At 41.8% G+C, this 22,669-nt stretch overlaps 2 protein-coding genes across 4 annotated transcripts in view; both read left to right on the top strand.

Annotated features, from left to right (window-relative positions):
• iqcb1 (IQ motif containing B1) overlaps positions 1–22,669 on the top strand; it is a 364,203-nt gene that overhangs the window by 136,827 nt on the left and 204,707 nt on the right. The gene's annotated exons all lie outside the window — the stretch shown is intronic.
• LOC309474561 (uncharacterized protein) lies at positions 14,425–15,527 on the top strand. 3 transcript variants are annotated; one of them, XM_082137084.1, is made up of 4 exons: positions 14,425–14,718; positions 14,841–14,909; positions 15,031–15,084; positions 15,207–15,527. In XM_082137084.1, exons 1-4 carry the CDS (start codon positions 14,592–14,594, stop codon positions 15,287–15,289), a joined length of 333 nt encoding a protein of 110 aa, XP_081993210.1. In that variant the 5' UTR covers positions 14,425–14,591; the 3' UTR covers positions 15,290–15,527. The 3 variants fall into 3 exon arrangements, 1 of the variants encoding a protein (XP_081993210.1); XR_014197380.1 differs by lacking the exon at positions 14,841–14,909; XR_014197379.1 differs by lacking the exon at positions 14,841–14,909 and having other exon boundaries at positions 15,031–15,527.

Raw genomic sequence — 22,669 nt, forward strand, 5'->3', positions numbered from 1 at the left:
TTGGCCTTTAAAACTGATCATCGTCTGTGTTAAACCTTTAATAGCCGAGGTTGTGGAAAGTTCAAAATGTTCTGCTTATAGAATGTGATTTTATGTTGGGTCACACTGATAATTAAATTATGAGGCCCTTGTACCGTACATAATTGAATATCAGTGTTCTGATATTCTAGTCCTCTAATGGACTGGATCTATTCAAAAAGTTAAAAGGCTGCATTTATTTGATCAAAAATACAGTAAAACAGTAATATTATGAAATAGTTGACACCTAATCCACTGTAGGTGAGATGATTACATCCAAGTGCAGTTTTTTATCAAATAGAACGTATACAAAAATCAAAGACTTATAGGTTGACACACACAAAGCTATAGAGACAATAGAAACAAGAGGGCTATACACACATAGACTAATGACTAAACAAGACACCTGAAAGCAATCAAAACAATGAACCAATGGAAAGACAACACATGAACCAAAGGAACCACATGACAGGAACACATGAGGGGAAGAGGGAGGGCCTTTCCAAATACCCATAGTTGCGGTCTTGGCCACTTGAGAGTTCATGCACGCAACAGGAGGTAAGTGTGTAAGATTGTCCCATGTCTTCTAAGCTCAGTGCCCTTGGCTTAACGCATACTAAACCCACACTAAGCTATCCCATCATGCACCATGTTCAGGAACTCACGTGCCCCGTGAGATGTTGAGGAATACATTTCACTATAAGTTAAGTTAATCAAATATTACATAAGATTAGTTAGTCAAATATAGTGTTGCACATTTTATTGGTGCAAAAAGATGAGTATGTGTATATTGTATGCAACTGCTATTCATCAATTCATTAGAAGCACCACAATTTCCAAATTGTGTCGTCTGTTACGTAGGGACAAACATTTAGAAGTTTATTTTACAATGCAAAGTATTGAAAATCAAAATAAAGCTCTAAACACATGCATTTTTACAACACAGTGTGTCCCAACGGGTAATCAAAAGTTCTACTGTTCTAAGTGTAAAGATCTAAATGTTCAAGTGCAAAGACCGCAAGTGTTCTTCATGACTGAAAAACTTGCATAAATGGACTAAACTAGTTTGAACTGACATTTATTCTCTTTAGAATGGATGCATGTACTGCAGCCCTAGTGTTTACACTTTTGGTGAAATGAACCTACAAACAGCTTACTAAAAGTTGTCTCTGCACATTAAGCTTGGATAGGAGAAAGTATTGTAACATCCCAAAAATTACACACAGCAGCTTCAAAGGAAGATTGACCAAAACCACACTTTCCTCTATTAGAATGCATGTGTTTGTTGAGGTGCTGGCTTTAATCAGCATCAGTCACAGCAGAGGATCCTGGGTTTAACTGCTTTAAACAGCCTGCGTGTGTGTCTAAGAGAGACCCCTGTGGCCTCAGCGAATCACGAGCTGCAGGGGCTCGATTACCTGCATATAGATGCGTTATATGTATACCAGCCTGTCTGCAGGTGTCCACAGAGAGGTTTTGACCTGTCCAGGGTGTGTGCTTGGTTTTAATGCTGCTTTTAAGTCATGTGTGAATGATCGTGACTACACATGAATGCACATGAACACCATTATAAATACCAGTGGGAAGCTCTTTTTTTAAACACAGACTTTCAATTATAGCGTTGGGAATTGAAAACCGGTTCTTATTCAGATGGAGACAGAATACCTCTTAAATACTCTGACTATGAGTTTAATAATATTTAATAATATATTTTTTTACTGGTGCCACAAATACTGAATCTACAGCCTGAAATAGACAGCTTGACCAATCTAGTCAGATTCCTGAATGAATGACGCTAAGTTGGTTATTTTAGTGAATCACAAACATACAGCTTTAGTAGTCTGATTCCCAAAACAAATGACTCTCTAATGATTCCATTCTTTTATTAAATCAAAAACAGACTGAAATATAGGCACTGAATTCTATAAAATTCTATAAATTCCTATAATGTGTATTTAAGTATACACATGAGGTGTTTCATAAATATTAATGAATGAAATATATAACCATAGTTTTTATTTAGTGTTGTTTATATACACTCAAGTTTGGGGTTGGTAAGATGTCTTAATGTTTTTGAAAGAAGTCAGCATCATGATCACATGATCCTTCAGAATTCATTCTAATATGCTGATTTGGTGCTCATGAAACATTTCATATTTTATCAATGCTGTGATTTGCCTTTCGATGAATAGCAAGTTGAAAGGAACAGCATTTATTTAAAACAAATTTATTTTGTAACAACGTGAAAGACTGAACTGTCACTTCTGATACATTTATTGTGTCCATGCTAAATAAAACTTAATTTCTTTAAAACATATCGTACTGTGTATAGTTTAGAGAACATTGGATTGTGTTTGCCACCTCTAAAAATACTTCAAATCAAAAAGTAAATAAAAAGTCTCTGTAAACACACGTTTTGCAAGATTTTTTCAAAAATGTATTTCTTTTTTAAAAATAATCTCATTACTTTACAGTGGAGTGCATTTATTTATACCAAATACTTAAGTAAAAAAAAAAAAAAAAAAATTCATTAATTGAACTGGTAAAGAAATGTAATCGTTCAGAGTAATAACTGAAGCTGTTAATGATACTCACATCCCTAGCCAATTACAGAATTATGGCAGAAAAAAATTACTATTCATGATAATAACTAATTGCTAATGTTTAATGTTCAATTTAGTTTATAGTAGTTTGTGTACTGTTGATAAAGAACAGTGATTTAAGCTTTCCAGAAAACACTATAGACAGACTTGTGACCAAATACCTCGCATCATTCTCTCTGATAGTATAAGAATGATGAAATACAAAGATAAAACTTCAATTACACACCTAATGTGCTTTGGTAGTTCTTTATCATGATGCATTAGCAAAGAAAAAGCATCCTGTCTATGCCAGGGAGTAAAAAGCGTCCATTTTATTCTGACAAAAATTACCTGAATGTACATCATGTCATACATGAAATATCTAAAACTTCTAAACTTAAAAGCATTTGCCAGATGCTTTTATCCAATGCCACTTACAGTACATTGCATTGAAAGTACTGTATACATTTTTGATCAATTCAATGCATTAGAATTATCAACCCCATGACCTTGGCATTGCTAGCGTCATGCTATAATGTTTGAACTACAGGAATGTTGCTTATTTGCATAATGTTGCAATGAATGTAAACTTTGTTCAATGTATTTTAGGGCTCTTATTTTATAACCACTAGAGTGCAATGTAGTGGTGGTCAGTGTTGGGGGTAACACATTACAAGTAACGTGTGGTTCCAATTTACAACAAAATTTCGAAGTTACTTTTTCAAATGAGAAACGCAAGTTACTTTGTTTTCCCATTTATTGACTGATGATATTGACTGACTAACTCTCCTGTCCCCAAGTTGAGAAAAATAGTGGGTAAGGTACAGAGCAAAGCATTGAATGAGCTTTGTAAACATGATGGTTATTGTAGTTCAAGTCAAGAAAAAGTAATGCAAAAAAAAATGCAATTATGTATTTACGCAATATTGTAACGCATTACTTTTACAAGTAACTTTCCCTAACACCGGTGGTGATGACACCCTTGAGGTCTGTAGTGTTTGGAAAAAGCTATCCGTTAGCATCCCCATTCATCTCGATTGCAGTTGTTTGGCAAGTACTCAACCTTGTTATTGCCAAGTACTCAACCTGCTTGTTGCCATCTTTGCCCGTGGCACTCAGTTCTGAGTAAGAGGGTTTGTTGAGCCAATCACCTGAGCTGAACATGCAGAGTAATTCATTATTCTGGAGTCAGCGCAGACTGTGCAAACCAAAGCAGCAGACAGGGAAAAGCCAATTCCATGTTTTTAAGAGTGTCACTTCAAAAATATCTACTATAATATAATGAAATATTTTCCATTCACACCACATGCTTTTCAGATAATATTTCATCAGAAAACACTGTTATTTCGAAATGCTAATTAATGGAGAATGGAGATACTTTAGCTACAGACTGCCTTGTTTTTTTCCTCCCATATTGGAAAAAAAAAACCCATCAGAGACAAGCAACATAGTTCAAATCACTACATAAACAGACTCGCTGCAGACGAGGGACTGAGGAAGAGCATCAGGACTCATTTAAATTCATATAGATCGAGCCGTTTTCTATAACACAGCAGGAGATTCAGAGTGAAACCCTGTTCTTCTCCCTCCTGTCCACCTCTCGGAGTTTTCATATTCTAACAGATGTGATGTAGATTTAGAGCAATGAAGTGAGGTATGATTTCGCCTCCCTGGCTTCTCTTCACCCTGCCGCACTTTCAAAAGGCAGATTATTTTAGAACCATGGCAACTCACGAGGAAGACATGTGCAGAAATTAACACTGACAGAGGCTGCCTACCTGCACACTAATGGGGCTCAGATTCCCCCTCTCTCCTGCTGAGAACATGTCGCTCTCCACACTCCTATTACTCTTGCTACTGAACACAGACTTAATGAAGAAGAGGGAGGGAAGCAGATCTTCAAAGAGAAGCACTCTGGCTTCAAAAGCACATGGTCGTGAGAGTTCTGTGCAGAAGACAGACTGACATATACTCCAGACTATAAAACATGCACACACTCAGACTCATGCGCATGCAAGCATTTCTTTCAGACCTTTATACTTACTATAAAACGCATAATAATAAGACATACAAACATACTTCTGTCATGACAACTCTCTGAGTGTTTGGCATGATAATATGCAGTGTTGTTTTTGGCAGCCCTTTTAGTTTTAGTCTTAGTCTTTTGGACGAAAAGGCAAGGCAAGGCAAGGCAAGGCAAGTTTATTTATATAGCACATTTCATACACAATGGCAATTCAAAGTGCTTTACATAGAAGAAATTAAAATAATGAAAAGAAATAAGAATAATTAAAACAGTTTAGAAAAATAAAATAAAATACAGTACTTTTAAAAAATAAAAAAAGAATATTATTATAGATCTTTCTTTCAAAGGATTCCCTTAAGACTTAAATCTTTCAACCTTCTTTTAACCTTCAATCTTCTTACGACTTCCATCTATCAACTTTCCTTTAACTTTCTTTTCTCCCTCATTTACTCACACGTTCTTTTCACTTTCTTTAGCACTTTAGCACTGCGTTCACATTCTTTCTCAGACGAAAACTTTAATATCGTCATTTAAATACTGTTCTACTTTCAAACCCACATTAATACACGTCACTTTCACATTATCACCTTCTGAGTGGGCATTTACAGTTTCGGGCTAAATGCCCTGCTGACATAGGAGAAATTAAAATAATTAAAAGAAATAAGAATAATTAAAACAGTTTAGAAAAATAGAGTAAAATACAGTACAGTACAAACAGTCGGACGAACAGCGGCACAGTGCTCATTCAGTAAATGCACAGCTAAACAGAAGTGTTTTGAGTCTGGATTTGAATGTGACCACTGTAGGAGCACATCTGATCTCTTCTGGAAGCTTCTTCTTCTTCTTCTTCTTTCTTTATTTATAAAGCACTATTCCAACAACAGTGAGTTGTACCAAAGTGCTGTACAAGCAATTCTAAAATAAAAAATAAAATAAAAATAAAAATAATAAAACACTAAAACACCACAGTAAGATCCACATAGTAAGACATAAATGCACAAGAGCTCAACCCTCTACACCTAAAGAGAACATCTGAGATAAGTGAATTTTCAAAAGGCTTTTAAAATTGCCTAAAGTTGGAGCAGACCTGATATAAAGCGGTAACATATTCCATAGCCTAGGGGCAACTACAGCAAAGGCCCTATCACCCCGTTGCTTGTATTTTGTGCGTGGTACAGACAACAAAATCCCTTTCTCTGCAGATCTTAAAGCTCTAGAGGGCTTATGGACCTCAAGAAGTTCGGAAAGATATAATGGCGCTAGTCCATTTAAGCTCTTATAGGCATAGACTAGCATTTTAAAATCAACTCTATCTCGAATGGTCAACCAACCCAGGGAGGCCAAAACAGGAGAGACATGATCATATTTACGGGTCCCTGTCAAAAGTCTGGCTGCAGCATTTTGTACCGCTTGCAGCCGACGTAAAGATGCTTGGGAGACACCAATGTATAATGAATTACAATAATCAAGTCTTGAAAACACAAAAGCATGGATCAACGTCTCTAAATCTTTTTTAGTTAAAAAAGGCTTCACCTTTGCCACGAGTCTTAAATGAAAGAAAGCAGATTTCACCACTGAGTTTATCTGTTTTTCAAACTTTAAGGAGGAATCCAACATTACCCCAAGATCTCTTGCCACTGGTGTACAATAGGGGTACAGTTCTCCTAAGATAGGAAGATCACTCAAGGCAGGACCTCCAAACCAGATAAGCTCAGTTTTACTTTCATTTAAGTATAAAAAATTATTTGACAGCCAAGTTTTTACCTCCTGTAAGCAGACTTTAAGTGAATCCAATGATGATTTATGGTTTTTACTCATAGGCAAGTAAATTTGCGTATCATCTGCAAAAAAATGAAAGGAAATCAGTGCTGGTACTACTCGACCTCAGTGCTGCATTTCATAGGCAAAAAAGCTGGTTCCAGCTGTGGCTGGCATAATAGCTAAAAGCAGACTCACCATGTTTAGAGTGAACCCTTGGTATTTCTAGCTGATATGATCCTAATGATCTGAGTGATCTGTTGGGTTTATATTCAGTGAGCATATCTGCAATGTATTGAGGTCCTAGGCCATTGAATGATTTATATACCAGTAATAATACTTTAAAATCAATCCTAAATCTAACTGGGAGCCAGTGTAAAGACCTGAGGACTGGTGTGATATGTTCATATTTTCTGGTTCTGCTCAGAATCCTAGCGGCAGCGTTCTGTATGAGCTGCAACTGTCTTATGGTCTTTTTGGGAAGGCCAGTGAGGAGTCCATTACAATAATCCACCCTGCTGGTGATGAAAGCATGCACAAGTTTCTCTAAGTCTTGTCTGGAAACAAAGCATCTAATTCTTGCAATATTTTTCAGATGATAGTATGCTGATTTAGTTATTGCTTTGACATGACTACTGAAACTAAGGTCTGACTCTAGTGTCACACCAAGATTCCTGACTTGATGTTTAGTTGTTTGACCCCTAGAGTGAAGGTATGCGTTCACTTTGAGAACTTCATCTTTGTTTCCAAACGCAATAACTTCAGTTTTGTCTTTGTTTAATTGAAGAAAGTTTTGACACATCCAACTGTTGACTTCGTCAATGCATCGGCACAGGGAGTCAATGGGGCTGTAATCGTTAGGCGATAGGGCTAAGTACAGCTGTGTGTCGTCTGCATAGCTGTGGTAAGCAATTTGGTTATTTCTCATTATTTGGCTCATTGGGAGCATATACAGGTTGAACAGGAGTGGCGCAAGAATTGAGCCTTGAGGGACTCCGCATGTCATGGATGTCCACTCAGACTTATGGTCTCCTATACTCACATAATAACCTCTCCCATCTAAGTATGACCTGAACCATTTTAGGACTATCCCAGAAAGCCCCACCCAGTTTTCCAGCCTGTCAAGAAGTATGTTATGATCGACAGTGTCAAATGCAGCACTGAGGTCGAGTAGTACCAGCACTGATAATTTGCCTGAATCAGTATTTAAGCGAATATCGTTTATCTTTATGAGCGCTGTCTCTGTGCTGTGGTGCGGTCGGAAACCAGATTGAAAATTGTCAAAGTATCCATTCGAGCTTAAGAATTTGTTCAGCTGATTGAAGACAACTTTTTCAATGATCTTGCCTATGAAAGGAAGATTTGAGATCGGTCTATAGTTGCTTAATATGGTCTTATCCAGATTGCTCTTTTTCAGGAGGGGCTTGACAACTGCAGTTTTCAGGGAGTTTGGAAAACTCCCAGAGAGAAGTGAGGCATTTTCCACTTCTAGAAGATCTGCTTCTAAACTGTTTAGCACACTTTTGAAAAAAGATGTGGGAAGTGTGTCAAGGGCGCATGTTGATGTTTTAAGGTGTTGTACGGTTTCTTCCAAAATTTTGCCATCAATTTCTTTGAAGTCAGACATAGTAACTACTTTCTCAGGTGGTCTGATCTGTCTGACCCCAGTGCAACTCAAGGATGTGCTGATCACCTTTCTGATATTATTGATTTTCTCAGAGAAGAAAGAAGCAAACTCACTGCACTTGCTGTTTGAGAGCATTTCACTAGGAATCTGGCTTGGGGGGTTTGTCAGTCTCTCTACAGTAGCAAAAAGAGTGCGTGTGTTGTTTAAATTGCTGTTTATAATATTTGAGAAGAAAGTCTGTCTAGCTTTGCCTAGTTCCATATTGAAAGCATGCAGGCTGTCTTTGTAGATGTTATAATGGACTACAAGTTTTGTCTTCCGCCACATGCGCTCTGCTTTTCTGCATTGTCTTTTCATATGTTGCACTGCTGTTGAGTTTCTCCAAGGTGCTTTTTGTCTGCCACTCTTCTTCCTGACTTTAACAGGAGCAATATCATCAATTATATTTTTAACTTTTGAGTTAAAAGAATCAAGGAGAAAATCAACAGAGTCAGCAGATATGCTTGGTGTTAAGGATATAGCCTTCATAAATAGTACACTAGTGTTCTCATTTAAGCATCTCTTCTTGACAGACACAGATCTAGCTTCAGTGGCAGGAGAGATCAATATATCAAAGAAAATACAGAAATGATCAGACAGTGCTACATCCTTAATAAAAATCGATGAAATGTTTAGACCCTTACTGATAAGTAAATCTAGAGTGTGTCCATGATTGTGTGTGGGTCCATGTACATGCTGAGTCAGATCAAAAGTTTTTAAAACAGTTTTGATTTCTTTTGCCATATTGTTTTCTGCATTATCTATGTGAATGTTAAAATCTCCAGCAATGGCAAAACAGTCAAACTCTGAGGTAATTGTTGATAACAGTTCTGTAAAGTCCTCAGCAAAGGCTGGAGAATATTTTGGAGGCCTGTAAATAATGATAAGTAAAATGCGAGGAGCACCTTTTAACACAGTACCCAGATATTCGAAAGACGGGTAATTCCCAAATGATATTTGCTTACATTGATAGATATCTTTAAAAAGAGCAGCTAGACCCCCACCTCTCTTAACAGCTCTGCAGACACTCATAAAAGTAAAGTTAGGAGGGGCTGTTTCATTGAGGATTGTTGCACTGCAGCTGTCTTCTAGCCAGGTTTCATTTAGAAACATAAAGTCCAGGTTGTTTGTGGTTATTAAGTCGTTGACTAGAAGTGATTTATTTTTAAGTGAGCGAATGTTTAAAAGTGCTAACTTAACAGTCTTACTTTTTGTCCCCACAGCAATCTTAGTTTGACATGTAATAGGCACCAGATTAGTTGGGTTTGCTATACGGCTATTGAAGGCCTTAGACTTTCTATCTTGTAATAGAACAGCAATAGAGAAAGATACAGGCACACTGGGTTCCCGCTTGTTCTGTAAACATTTGAGAAAGTTACTGTTATCAAAGCGGGGACCCGACATACATCACTGAGAGCTGGTATCAGTTGTTTTTGGTTCACCTCGAGCAGATGGAGGAGGGTGTGGGCCCTGGCGTTTTGGCCGAAGAGGCCGAAGAGCTCTCACAGGAGGGGGCGGGCGAGCTCGGCGCGCAGGCTTCGGTGTTTGAGGTGCCTGACGATTTTTGGTTGGTATCTGGGGGCTTGCAGCAAAAGAGTGGGATAGTCTGGTTCCAGCATGCACTAGTTCTTCCATTTTCTGTGAGAAGCACAGAAGTGGAGTTGCTGGCGAGAGTGAGAAAGTATCTGGTGAAAGGGGCTGTTGCTCAGGTGTTATAGGAGGCTGTGATATGCTGTCCTGGCTTCCCTGGCTGTTTTCCAGGAAGTCGTCCTTGGGTGCTGAATCTTGGAGCAGTTCTAATATGTCTGTCTGTGGTGAGCTCTGTGGGCATGGCTCAGCTGAGATTGTGTCCGTGAGCAGAGGTTGTTGTGGCTCAGTGGTGTTATCATTGTCCTTGTGTGATATGTCAACCGCATGTCCATTTTGTTGCTGAAGTGAAGTCCCGTGTTCATTCATACTGTTTCCAGGTGTGTGTGTGTCGTTCAGATTGACACACACTGCAGAAGGATGATTGAGGGAGAAGTCGATATTGTCCTTTAACACTCTTGAACCAAGTTTGTTTGGGTGATGGCCATCCCGATGAAATAGTTGTCTCTGACTCCAGAAAAGATTGAAGTTGTCAATGAAGTTTACTCCTTTTATATTGCAGGTTTTTTGCAGCCATGTATTAATCCCAAGCAGCCGAGAAAACCTGTTTGTTCCTCTTGCTGGGAGTGGTCCACTGATGAATGTTTGAACTTTCAGTCTTTTAAGTGTTTCAAAAAGTTCATTGAAATCCTTCTTAAGGAGTTCTGACTGCTCTTTATGAATATCATTCTTCCCCACATGAATTATGAGTCAATTTGCAGTCTTATGTTTCATCAGAATGTTCTGAAGTTCCCTGTTTATATCAGAAGTTGTTGCTTTTGGAAGGCAGCATGTAGTTGTATCCCTGCTGCTAATGTTTCTGATTATGGAGTCCCCCACTATCAGAGTCCTGGGCTCGGCTGCGCTCTGAGCTGAGTGCCGCTGTCTGCTCGACCTTGAGCGCCAGTTAGCATCAGTGTTAGCTACTGGCTGATACAGTCTGTGTTCGATCACATTCATCACGTTTGGGGATTCCTCATTTACATTCATTAGTACTTCAAATCTGTTCTCAAGATGTATAGGTGTTGGTGGGAGACCAGTGTTTGCAATCCTTGTCAGAGCTGTATGTGGGGTAGAGGATGCTACTGCGGCAATATGTGGGGCTCGTGACAATCTGATGTCTCGAGTGCCTTTGGGTCTCGCTCCCTGTTTGTGCCATCGATTTGTAAGTTGATCGGCTTGTTTCTCTACCTGTCGAGGAGCACTAGTTTCATGGGACTCACCGGCTATATGCTGAGGGTGTCCATGACGAAGCTCTGTTGTGTGTTCCGTCTGGTTTGGTGGTCCCGTAAATAACTTTGTTTCAAGAACTGCAATCCTTTGTAAAAGTCTGTGGCAGTTAGTGCAGCAAGTAGATTCCAGAAGAGGCATTTTCTCTCTTATCCTTGTAGGCAGTTGTGTTTTCCTTTCCCCGGAATGTAAGCTGGTCGGGTAGAAGAATTCTGCGTTTTTGTGGTAATCCAAACTTTGTCGTTTGAGCACTGTGCTGATTTGCTGAAGTTAAAATTAGGTGATAAAAAGGAGCTAAAATATAAAAATATAGAAGATAAAATATAAAAGCGATAGAGCAAAGCGCGGAGCAGTAAGCAAGAGCGTCCGAACGGTAGCTGAGCAGGAAAATTCACGTAAAATGTTTTTTAGTTTTAGTCACATTTTAGTCACTTATAAACTTGATCGTTTTAGTCGACGAAAACACAAAAAGGTTTTAGTCAAGTTTTAGTCAATTTTAGTAAAAAAAAAAAGTTGTCTTTAACAAATTAATTTAGGTTAAAAAGTATTGGAAATGGGCTTAGGTTTGACAGGTTGTAGCAAGTGTTGCAATTCATAAAACAACAGTTAACCTTAAAACCTTTGCATAATAAACTAGACTTTCTCATTGATGGAGATGTGCTTCCAAGCTGTAGGCTACTTCATTGTCGCATTGGGCAGAAACCTTTTATCCCCATATTTCAAGTTATATTTTTTCCATGAATTGATGCTCTTCTAAAATTTCAGCACATTGGCTATTTTCACCAGTAATCACAGTAATAAAGGAATGGTTTACAGTTTAAACAGCAAAAAACTTTGAGCTACTACAACATTACACACAGATAAAGTGGTAACAGTGGAATCACTGTTTTACTCAAAAAAAGCCAGGAATAAAAACGTTCTTACTTTGGCAATTGTGGCTTTATTATATAATTAGTTAAATAATAATTTATGTTATAATCTAAGTTATATAATAATTATATATTACTTTGTACCAATTAGCCCACTAAACTAATGCTCGGACACACTCGGTCTCTCGCGTACACTCGGTCTCTCTCGCGCGCAGACACACTCGGTCTCTCTCGCGCACTGTCGCTCGCTCGCGCAGTTCGTTTCGCTTTTGTCCAGTCCGGCGCCTCATATCGAAGATGTGTGGCGAGTGACTAGCCGCAGCCGCAGGTGTGTTGTTGTTGTGTGGAATCTGATGCGCGGCATGGCGGCAGCCGGGTGGTGGGCGTACCCAAAACAAGGATAGGAAGCGGCAGCATTGCTGATACTTTTTTTTTAGCTCAAAACAGACAGATTTCACGCAAATTAGGCAGAAATGACATGCATTGTGAACGTCAGACTTATAATCATTTTCGTTCCGTCTCGTCTCGTCAACGAAAACTCGAAAACGTCTCGTCATGTTTTAGTCACCTTAGAGCCATTTTTAGCTAGTCATCGTCGCGTTATCGTCATAAAAAAAAGGTGCGTCAACGAAATAATTTCGTTATCGTCATCGTTGACGAAAACAACATTGGTAATATGACAATGTTGATGTGTTTGGTGTTGGCGGTATAGATCTGCTACGCTGCTGCGGCTGCAGGGCAAGTACGGGACTTGCTACTGCCAATACAAACACGACACGCTGCTGTGAGCAAGTAAGACATGCTGCTGCGGCACAATATAGTGTACATGAATTACCTGTAGCAGATCTATACAGGTGGAGCTGGGGAAGGTGGAGGGTTTCTGAAAGCACTACACTGCTACAGCAAATGTACCAAGTATTTGAAGTTTGAGCATGCAAGGTCACTGGCTACTGGTACAGCCGGAACCAATCAGCTGTGCCCTATAGATAATGATGTGATTGCAAGCAGTTTGAATTAAGACCTATCCGATTGTTAAGTCTGACGTCACACATCACGTTTAGCCTTTTCCGGGTCCAAGCGCTCCTCTCGTCCAGAAATAACAATGGTGGAACCTGTAAATTTATTTATGATCACGTCCTTCTTAGTGAGGCACCCTTGGCGGTCAAAAAGGGTTTAAATTCCTTTAACAGCAACAGAGTGGTTAGTGTAGCTCATCACTCAGGTGGCATAATTAAGGGTAGAGTCCAGGCATCAATGAAAAAGAAGATTTACGAGGTTGAAGTGAGTTAGCTCGGGACACGGGACACAGCACTGCGGCATTGTAAAAACACTCAATAATAACCAAAACACTAGCGAAAGCGGTAGGTAGGTAGAGAGGACCTGGACTTTGGACCCAGAGAGAGTATTATCGGAGAGTGGTTACGTCACGACTTAACAACCGAATTAGCCTGCGCCATCTAGAGTTTCATGACAGAACTTTGTATACGCACGTGCATTCGCTCAAAGATGCACCTACATAAAGATAATTGCACACTACTAAACTTCCAATCTGTCATATCAGTCCTTTAAGTTACTAATCTCCTCAGATGTTATTGGCTTTCTCAGTATTGCAGGATCCAATATAATTGCTCTGTAATGTAAAAAAAAAAAAAGGCATTCTAAAAATGTCTCACCTCCTGTATTTTGTTCCATTCTGTTGTTCTCTGTCTACAGCAGTGGTTCTCAACTTTTGTCTCAAAGGCCCCTATGGAAGTAAAATAATGTCAAATGTTTTTGAAATAAAAAGCCTGTTGAATTGCACTACTTGAAAAAAAAAAATAATAGGCATTGCATTAACCATGCTTGCATTTTAATGCATTGTATTTTTAGGCCTTGCATTTTTATGAGCAGAAATTCAACATGGTTGAATATTTAAGCTGTGAATATTTCAATTAAAAACATTTCAAACACCTTTTCATTATTAAAAATTCAATAATCCATATTCACCTTTCATATTTCACTTCCAAAATATTCAAACTGTTTAAAAATACAACCTATAATATTCAACAGGCAATTTTCGGTCCATTTTATTTCGCTTTGCAAATTCGCTTCCACAAATTCAGTGGTTCAAATTCGACAGTAAATTCAACATTGACGTCCAGGAACTGCAGGAAAAGCAGTAGATTGCCGAGCATACTCTCCATCTGCTGTTAGTCGACCTCACCATCAGATGGTGCAAAAGCGCTTGTTGTTGACGAAGACATTCATTCATAAAATGAAAATGATTATCTGTGTCAGTATATGCGGAAAAGATGATAAACACACAAAAGCTGTGTTTATGTTGCATTCAATAACTTCATTGTTACTTTCCCTGTGTAGCCTACATGTCATCAGCTTTCTCTACCATGAACAGGATTATAATCGGTTTCCCTCAATACCTCATACTCAAGGATTCCCCTTCCGTTGGGACAAAAAACGCTTTATGGACTAATACAGTGATATGAAAGACCAATCTTGCACCTTATTGGGGAAGTAGGCTACTATATAGGCTACAGGCAAGAAGATGGACTCAGAATATGAACTTAACGCGCAAAGTTTCATGCTGAGCGTTTCGTGATATACTGGCATAAAATCAACAGTAGTAGTCAGGCACGTGCAGAGGGGGGGGGGGCGTTGGGTGCTCGAGCACCTGCCCTTTTGCCCCTTGGTGCCCAAAGTGCCCTTTTTTTTCAAGGCAAAATTTCCTCTCCTTTTTTGTAATTAAAGGCCCTTTTGTGGATGCCTGCCCAATCTAACTATTAGTAAAATTAATGAATAATAATTTAGCCGTAAATTAAATGACCCACATGATGACCTTTCACCTGGCGAACTCAACCGGGACGATTCCTCACGCTGCACGCGCATTTTTAAAATTTGCGCGGCTACGCGCACTACCAGAGGATATCTTCAACTCTGCGGCTGCTGGTAAGTGGTGTTTCATTCTCAGCGAAGTGCTTATGATGGTTGTTTACTTATTATTATTATTTTACAAGAACGACGTAAAGAGAGCATGCAGAAATGTTGTTTACATTGCTGTCTGTGTGTAGGCTGTAGAAGTAACGTTAGCTTGCTGTTTAGGGAGAAAAGTTTCACGGGCGTCGAGGGGTCTGGTCTTTTTATGTTATTTATACTTTAAACTATTATTATTATTACAATATTTATTTAAAAAACGTAGAGTGCCTTAAAAATGATCACAACACTGGTAGGGCTTACCAGTATCTTATGTTTTGTGTGCAGCAGCCTCTGTGAACATCTCCCCTAGCAGCCTGGGCAGAGTCAGCTTTACAGCAGGTCAGTGAGCTTGTGAGCCAGTTCTGTATACACTGTCAGTAATCTTTACATCTTGTCATGGTCACATAAAAATTGTTTAATCAGCTAATATATCTCCTATATGTTTGTTTTAATGTCTACAGTCTCAGATCAGCTCCAGCAGTATCATCATCAGCAGCAGCAGCAGCAGCAACAGCAAAGGCAGCAAACTCACTTAAGGACTTAAGTAAGAATTTACCAGAACAGGTATCACATTAATGTAAAAAATATTGTAAAGTATTAATTGCTGTATTTTTTTTCTGTTTGCTTTGTTTTTATTTTCATTGTATAAATGTAACTCTTGTATTTTTGTAAATCTGTTTATGCCATGAAAATAGCCACAGATGCTGACATGGCATTAAATAAAACTATACTGTACTGTACGAAACGTGTGCCACGTTGATTTTGTCCTACACAGTTTACTATAACAGCTGTTCTTTATTATTCTGTAGGCTATTTAAATTTTTTAACTTTTAAACTTAAAATTAGTCTTTCCTGTTCTGTTTCTTTTTCAAAACTGCATCAATGCATTTGCTGCCGTATCGATACAGAATCATCCATATTGATATATTGCTGTATTGATATTTTGAGCACAGCCCTATTTAAAGCCTTGTTCCATGTGCCCCCTTTTATACTTTGAGCACCTGCCCCTCCAGAGGTCTCTGCACGGCCCTGGTAGTAGTGATATACTGGCATAAAATCAACAATCTACTAGTATCAATTAATACTAACACTTTCTATTCTATTCTATTCTATTCTATTTTCTCTCTCTCTCTCTCTCTCTCTCTATATATATATATATATATATATATATATATATAGTATGCCTACGTGTATTGCATTAGCTTAAACTGTCATAGCACTTGCATATTGTTTTCCTATTGTTAGTTTAACTGTAAATCGCTTATCTGCTAAATAACTAAATGTAAATGTAAAATTGGCTTGACATTGGACATTCGCACATTTAGGGACCGTCTCTAAAGTTGCATACAACATTGGCATACACGTTTCTAACTTCAATAGCAAACGCCTCGGTTACGACTGTAAACTCGGTTCCCTGAAGAGGGAACGAGCGTTGCGTCGAAACTGACGCTATGGGGAACGCTTTGCGTGATGACGTCTTGAAGCACATGTCAAATCAGTCCAATGGTGTGGCGGAACGTCAGAGGCGGGTGACGTCACGTACCAGGAAGCTATAAAAGCCGGCCCGAAACAGAAAACGAAAGCTTCGTAAAGTCTGAAGTGGCGCTGACAGGCATGAAGGAGATATGGCAAGGCGACGCAACGCTCGTTCCCTCTTCAGGGAACCGAGGTTACAGTCGTAACCGAGGCGTTCCCTTTCAAGGGAACTCCCGTTGCGTCGAAACTGACGCTATGGGGAACGTCTATACCAACGCCTCCATAGCTACAAATTTCTGTCCTGTGTGTAATCATGTGAGCAGCACTAAGAAGACAAAACATGAGACCCTGGAGCAGAGTCTAAATCCAGAGAGTAGAACCTGACGAAGGTGTGCGGTGAGGACCAGCCTGCCGCATCACAGACGTCCTGTAACGATACTCCTGATATAAGGGCCTTAGAGGCCGCCATACTCCTAGTAGAGTGCGACCGGACAGCCAAAGGAGAAGGCTGTCCAGCCGCCTCATAAGCAAGTGAGATAGCCTCAACCACCCACTTGCTCATCCTTTGCTTAGACACCGGACCTCCCTTGTTAGGAGACCCAAAGCACACAAATAATTGATCACTTTTACGCCACAGGGCAGCTCTGTGGACATAAGCGTCTAACGCCCGAACTGGGCAAAGCAAATTATTAGCCTCCTGGTCCGCATTCTGAAAGGGAGGAGGACAGAAGGCCTGCAGAACAATAGGTCTAGCCACATTAGTGGGGACCTTGGGGACATAGCCCGTTCTAGGGTGAAGAAAAGCTTTGACCATACCCGGAGCAAACTCCAAGCATGACGGAGCAACCGACAATGCCTGGAGATCCCCTATTCTTTTAAGAGAAGAGATGGCGAGAAGAAACAGAGCTTTCAGAGTTAGAAACTTCTCAGGAACCTCCTCAATGGGCTCAAAGGGGGCCAGGGAAAGGCCTTGCAGCGCAACGGACAAATCCCATGGTGGCACCCTAGAGCGAACTGCAGGCCTCAGCCTCCAAGTGCCACGAAGGAAACGAGATACCAGAGGGTCTTTCCCCACAGACATTCCACCCAAAGGAATGTGGTAAGCACCTATGGCCGCCACATAAACCTTTAAAGTGGACGGGGTCAGACCTGCAGTGAACCGGTCCTGCAGGAACTCCAGAACTGTACCAATTGGGCAGTTGACTGGATCCAACCGACGGTCACTACACCAAGAAGTGAATACTCTCCACTTCAGGGCATAAAGTTTCCTCGTGGAGGGAGCTCTGGACTGTAGAATGGTCTCAACAACCTCAGTTGAGAGACCTGACTCTATGAGCTGGGCCCCCTCAGAGGCCAAGCCCACAGGTTCCACAGTTCTGGCCGAGGGTGAAATATCGAGCCCTCTGCCTGGGACAGAAGGTCCCTCCTGACGGGTAACTCCAGAGGATGCCTGTCGAGGAGGGACACAAGATCGGGAAACCATACTCTGCCCGGCCAGCGCGGGGCTATAAGAAGTAGATGGACCCGGTCCCTGCGAACTCTTTCCAGAACTCCCGGGAGCAGAGCCACTGGGGGAAAGGCGTACAGACGTAGCCTCGGCCACGTCTGTACCATAGCATCCAGTCCCAGAGGAGCTGGATGCGTGAGGGAGAACCAAAGTGGACAGTGAGACGTCTCTCGAGACGCAAACAGATCCACTTGTGCTTGGCCAAACTCCCTCCATATCAGCTCCACCACCTCGGGGTCGGGCCTCGGCCCCTGTCTCGACAGAGTGTCTGCTCCTATATTCTGTACCCCGGGGATGTAGGCTGCCCTGAGAGACAGCAACTTCCCCTGGGACCACAAGAGGATATGGCGTGCCAAATTGGACAATGGGCGCGAGCGCAAACCCCCTTGGTGGTTGATATAGGCGACTACCGACGTGTTGTCCGTATGTACTAACACATGGTGTCCCCTGAGATCTGTGATAAAGCTCCTCAGAGCCCGGAAGACAGCTAACATCTCTAGGCGATTGATATGCCAGGAACGATGATGGTCTTCCCACAGACCTTGAGATGAGCGACCCTCTAGGATCGCTCCCCAGCCCGTGAGGGAAGCATCCGTCGTTAGCAGTTTGCGACGACAAGGAGCTCCCAGCACTGGGCCCTGGGACAGGAACCAGGGTTTCTTCCACATAACCAAGGCACGTAGGCATCGCCGCGTGACCTTGATTGTGCGAAATGGGTTGCCCCTCGGGGAAAACCCTCTGGTCCTGAGCCACCACTGCAGGGGCCTCATGTGCAGTAGTCCAAAAGGTATCACGTTGGAAGCTGCTGCCATGAGACCCAACAGTCTCTGGAACTGTTTGACAGTGAGTAGCTGGCCTAGCTTTACACTTTTCACAGCTGCAAGGATGGAATCTATCCGTGGCGGTGACAGGTGCGCCTGCATCGACACTGAATCCCAAACCACGCCTAAAAAAGTGGTCCTCTGAAGTGGAGAAAGCACACTCTTCTTGGCGTTCAGCCGTAACCCCAGCTCTTTCATGTGGGCGAGAACAACATCTCGATGTTGAACCGCCAACTGATGCGACTGAGCTAAAATCAACCAATCGTCGATGTAGTTCATGATGCGAATACCCTGGAGGCGCAGAGGCGCCAGAGCTGCATCTACGCATTTGGTGAAAGTGCGGGGTGATAAAGCCAGGCCGAATGGAAGAACTCGATATTGGTATGCTTTGCCCCCGAAAGCAAACCTCAGGAACTTCCAATGACACGGACGGATGGAAATATGGAAATATGCGTCCTTGAGATCTATCGTGACAAACCAGTCCTCGGACCTGATCTGTGGCACGATTTGTCTCAAAGTTAATATTTTGAACTTGAGCTGCATGACTGACTCGTTCAGAACTCGAAGATCTAAAATGGGACGCAATCCCCCGTCCTTTTTTGGAACTATGAAGTACCGGCTGTAAAACCCAGTTTCCCTGTTGGAGGGAGGTACATATTCTATGGCCCCTTTCTCTAACAGAGTGTTTACTTCCTGTTCCATAACCAGAACCTGCTCGGGGCCCACCACTGTGGGCAGGACCCCCATAAACCGAGGTGGGCGTTTCTTGAATTGTATCTGATACCCTTTTTCCACGGTCTGCAGGACCCAACGAGAAACATTTGACAGTAGCTTCCACGCTGTCAAAGATTCTACTAGAGGTACCAGCCTCTCGAGACTGGTTTCTGGATTTTGTTGCTGTTGAGTAGTCGGTTCGACGCCCTGTAACGGCGCACCGGCAGGGAACGACCGAACAGACTGCTCTAGCACCCTCCTCGGAGGGGGCGGGCATCCCGAGGCCACTACGTTTCCGGGTGGACCTTGAGATATGTGCTCGCCGGAGACCGCTGCGCCCTGTAACACCAGAGGTGGCAGGGTTGGCAGAACGGTCCCCTGAGGGCACCGAAGAGAGACGGGCACCGTAAAAAGAGGTGTTAACCGCTCTGCTTCGGGGGGAACTACTCTCATTTGTCCTGAGCCCTCGGACGTCAGGACCTTTTCCCAGCAGCCTTCTTGGCGGTAATAACGGTCCGCAGATCCGTTTTACCCCTCGAAGACTGCTGGGTTTGAGAGCGCCCTCCGTGTCCCCGAGATTTTTGTGGGGGAGCACGAGAGGACACACTCTGTTTTTGAGTGGCACGATGTTCAGCGCTCTTTTTAGAGGAGGGAGGCTGCTCCCGCTCAGCAGCCTCAATGAAAGAACGGCGGGGGAGAAGTTTTTGTAATGCAGCTGCCTGTTTAGCAGCTTCCTGAGATTTAGCTACCGCACTGTTTACTGCATCACCAAATAATCCAACAGTGGAAACCGGAGCATCTAAGAGAACGTGCTTTTCTTTCTCTTTTATATCGCTCAAACTGAGCCACAGATGCCTCTCAGTGGCCACCAGGGCTGCCATAGACCGCCCGATTGATTTAGCGGTCTCCTTGGTGGCCCTGAGAGACAGATCTGTGGCTCTGCGTAGTTCGGCCACTGTGTTAGGACCAATTCCCCCGCCCTCCTCTAAATCCCCCAATAATTCTGCCTGATAGGCTTGCATAATAGACATCGTATGCAGACACGCTGCAGCTTGACCAGCGGCTGCATACGATTTATGAACCAGAGATGATGTGAATTTTACTGGCTTAGAGGGAAGTGAAGGAGCCTTCAGGGAAGATGCCGTTGCTGGAGAGAGATAGCTCGCAAGCGTCTCCTCCACCTTCGGCATCTCCCCATAACCATATTCTTTATATTTATGAATGGAAGAATAGTGGGAAGTTTGTGGTGTGTAAACTCTGTATGACACTGGTTTTCCCCACGATCTCGACACCTCGGTGTGGAGATCGGGGAAAAACGGAAGGCTTCTGCGCTGAGGCTGAGCACGAGATGGCAGGAAGCGTTTGTCGAGCTTACTTTTCGAACGAACGTCCTGCCTATCCTCTGGCCACTCAATAGATAATCTTTGAACTGCTCTCGTGACAACATCGAGCAATTCCTCAAAAGCGTGAGACTGAGGTGGCGAATCCTCAGACTCAGCTTCAATACTAACAACGTCCAACTCCTCAGAGCTGGACAATTGCAGTATTGGTGCCTCCATCGGGGGGGAAGAAACCGCAGCGCGTGCTTCCGCACCCTGATGAGAGGCACTGGATCTATCAGAAGGATGTTGAGATAAGGCAGAGCCCGTCTCAACATCCACTGATAAATCCATTTGTGAACCCCAGGTCTGAGATCGACGCCGTGCCTCGGCAGCGGCGGGACCCAAGCCCTGGGGAACGTGGTCGGGATTGAACCGAGCCAAGCGGGATCGGAGCGTACGCAATGGAAGCGCCTCGCAATGCACACAGTCACCACCCTCGAGTGCTGACTGGGCATGCTCCTTACCCAAACAAACAACACAAAGAGTGTGAGTATCACCTCCCGTTAAATAACGCGGGCAGGGATGGACACACACTCTAAACTGCTGCTTGCTGAATATATATATATAATATAGACAGACAACACCAAATAACAAGGACAGATTCAACACAGAGCGCAACTGAAGACTCAGAAAGCTTTCGTTTTCTGTTTCGGGCCGGCTTTTATAGCTTCCTGGTACGTGACGTCACCCGCCTCTGACGTTCCGCCACACCATTGGACTGATTTGACATGTGCTTCAAGACGTCATCACGCAAAGCGTTCCCCATAGCGTCAGTTTCGACGCAACGGGAGTTCCCTTGAAAGGGAACTTAAATTTATTTGAATAAATATCAAAAATCCAAAGGGTGCACATTATGCCTGACACTACATGAACACTTTACAGTTGGGTTTATGACTGTAAGTCGTTCTATTCAAATGCTATCGGAGTTAGAAACGTGTATACCAAAGTCGTATACACTTTAGAGACGGTCCCTAAATGTGGATGTCCAACATCAAGCCATCTTTTTGCCAGTCTATCACTGGGAAACGCTCAGCTTTGTGCGTTATTCTGAGTCCATCTGCTTGCCTGCGAGTTTGATCTTTTATATCACTGTATTAGTACATTAAGCTACGTTAAGTGTTTTATATGTCCAGCAGGGGAATCCTGAAGTATTGAGGGAAACCCTAATAGCCTGCATGCAGCACATCGCCACAATATAAAGTTAAGGCAACCAAACAACCAAGAGAAATATATGTCAACCTCAAAAATGTAACATTGGATCTGTATATCCGCATCGGGGAATAACATAATCTCGTTCACGGTAGAGAAAGATGCATGTAGGCTACACAGGAAAAGTAACCGTGAAGACACTGAATTTAACATAAAACAGCCGTCATAATAATCACAAATACACTTACATAGCTGTAAATGAGTTTTATGAATGAATGACTTGCTCTAATTTTGCTGGTCTTCGTCAACAACACGCGCTTTTGCACCACCTGCTGGTGAGGTCGACTAACAGCAGATGGAGAGTATGCTCGGCAATCTACTGCTTTTCCTGCAGTTCCTGGACGTCAATGTTGAATTTACTGTCGAATTTGAACCACTGAATTTGTGGAAGCGAAATCGCAAAGCGAAATAAAATGGACCGAAAATTGCCTGTTGAATTTTATAGGTTGTATTTTTAAACAGTTTGAATATTTCGGAAGTGAAATATGAATGGTGAATATGGATTATTGAATTTTTAATAATGAAAAGGTGTTTGAAATGTTTTTAATTGAAATATTCACAGCTTAAATATTCAACCATGTTGAATTTCTGCCCATAAAAATGCAAGCCCTAAAAATACAATGCATTAAAATGCAAGCATGGTTAATGCAATGCCTATTTTTTTTTCAAGTAGTGCAATTCAACAGGCTTTTTATTTCAAAAACATTTGACATTATTTTACTTCCATAGGCCCCCCACTGTCCAGCTCTGAAAGCCCCCCTTTATATTGACTTGGCTTTATATATTGATATTGGCTTTTCTTTCTTTTTCTTTTT

This window comes from Leuciscus leuciscus (assembly GCF_965113295.1).
Source record: "Leuciscus leuciscus genome assembly, chromosome: 14".
In the NCBI taxonomy this organism is placed as follows: domain Eukaryota; kingdom Metazoa; phylum Chordata; class Actinopteri; order Cypriniformes; family Leuciscidae; genus Leuciscus; species Leuciscus leuciscus.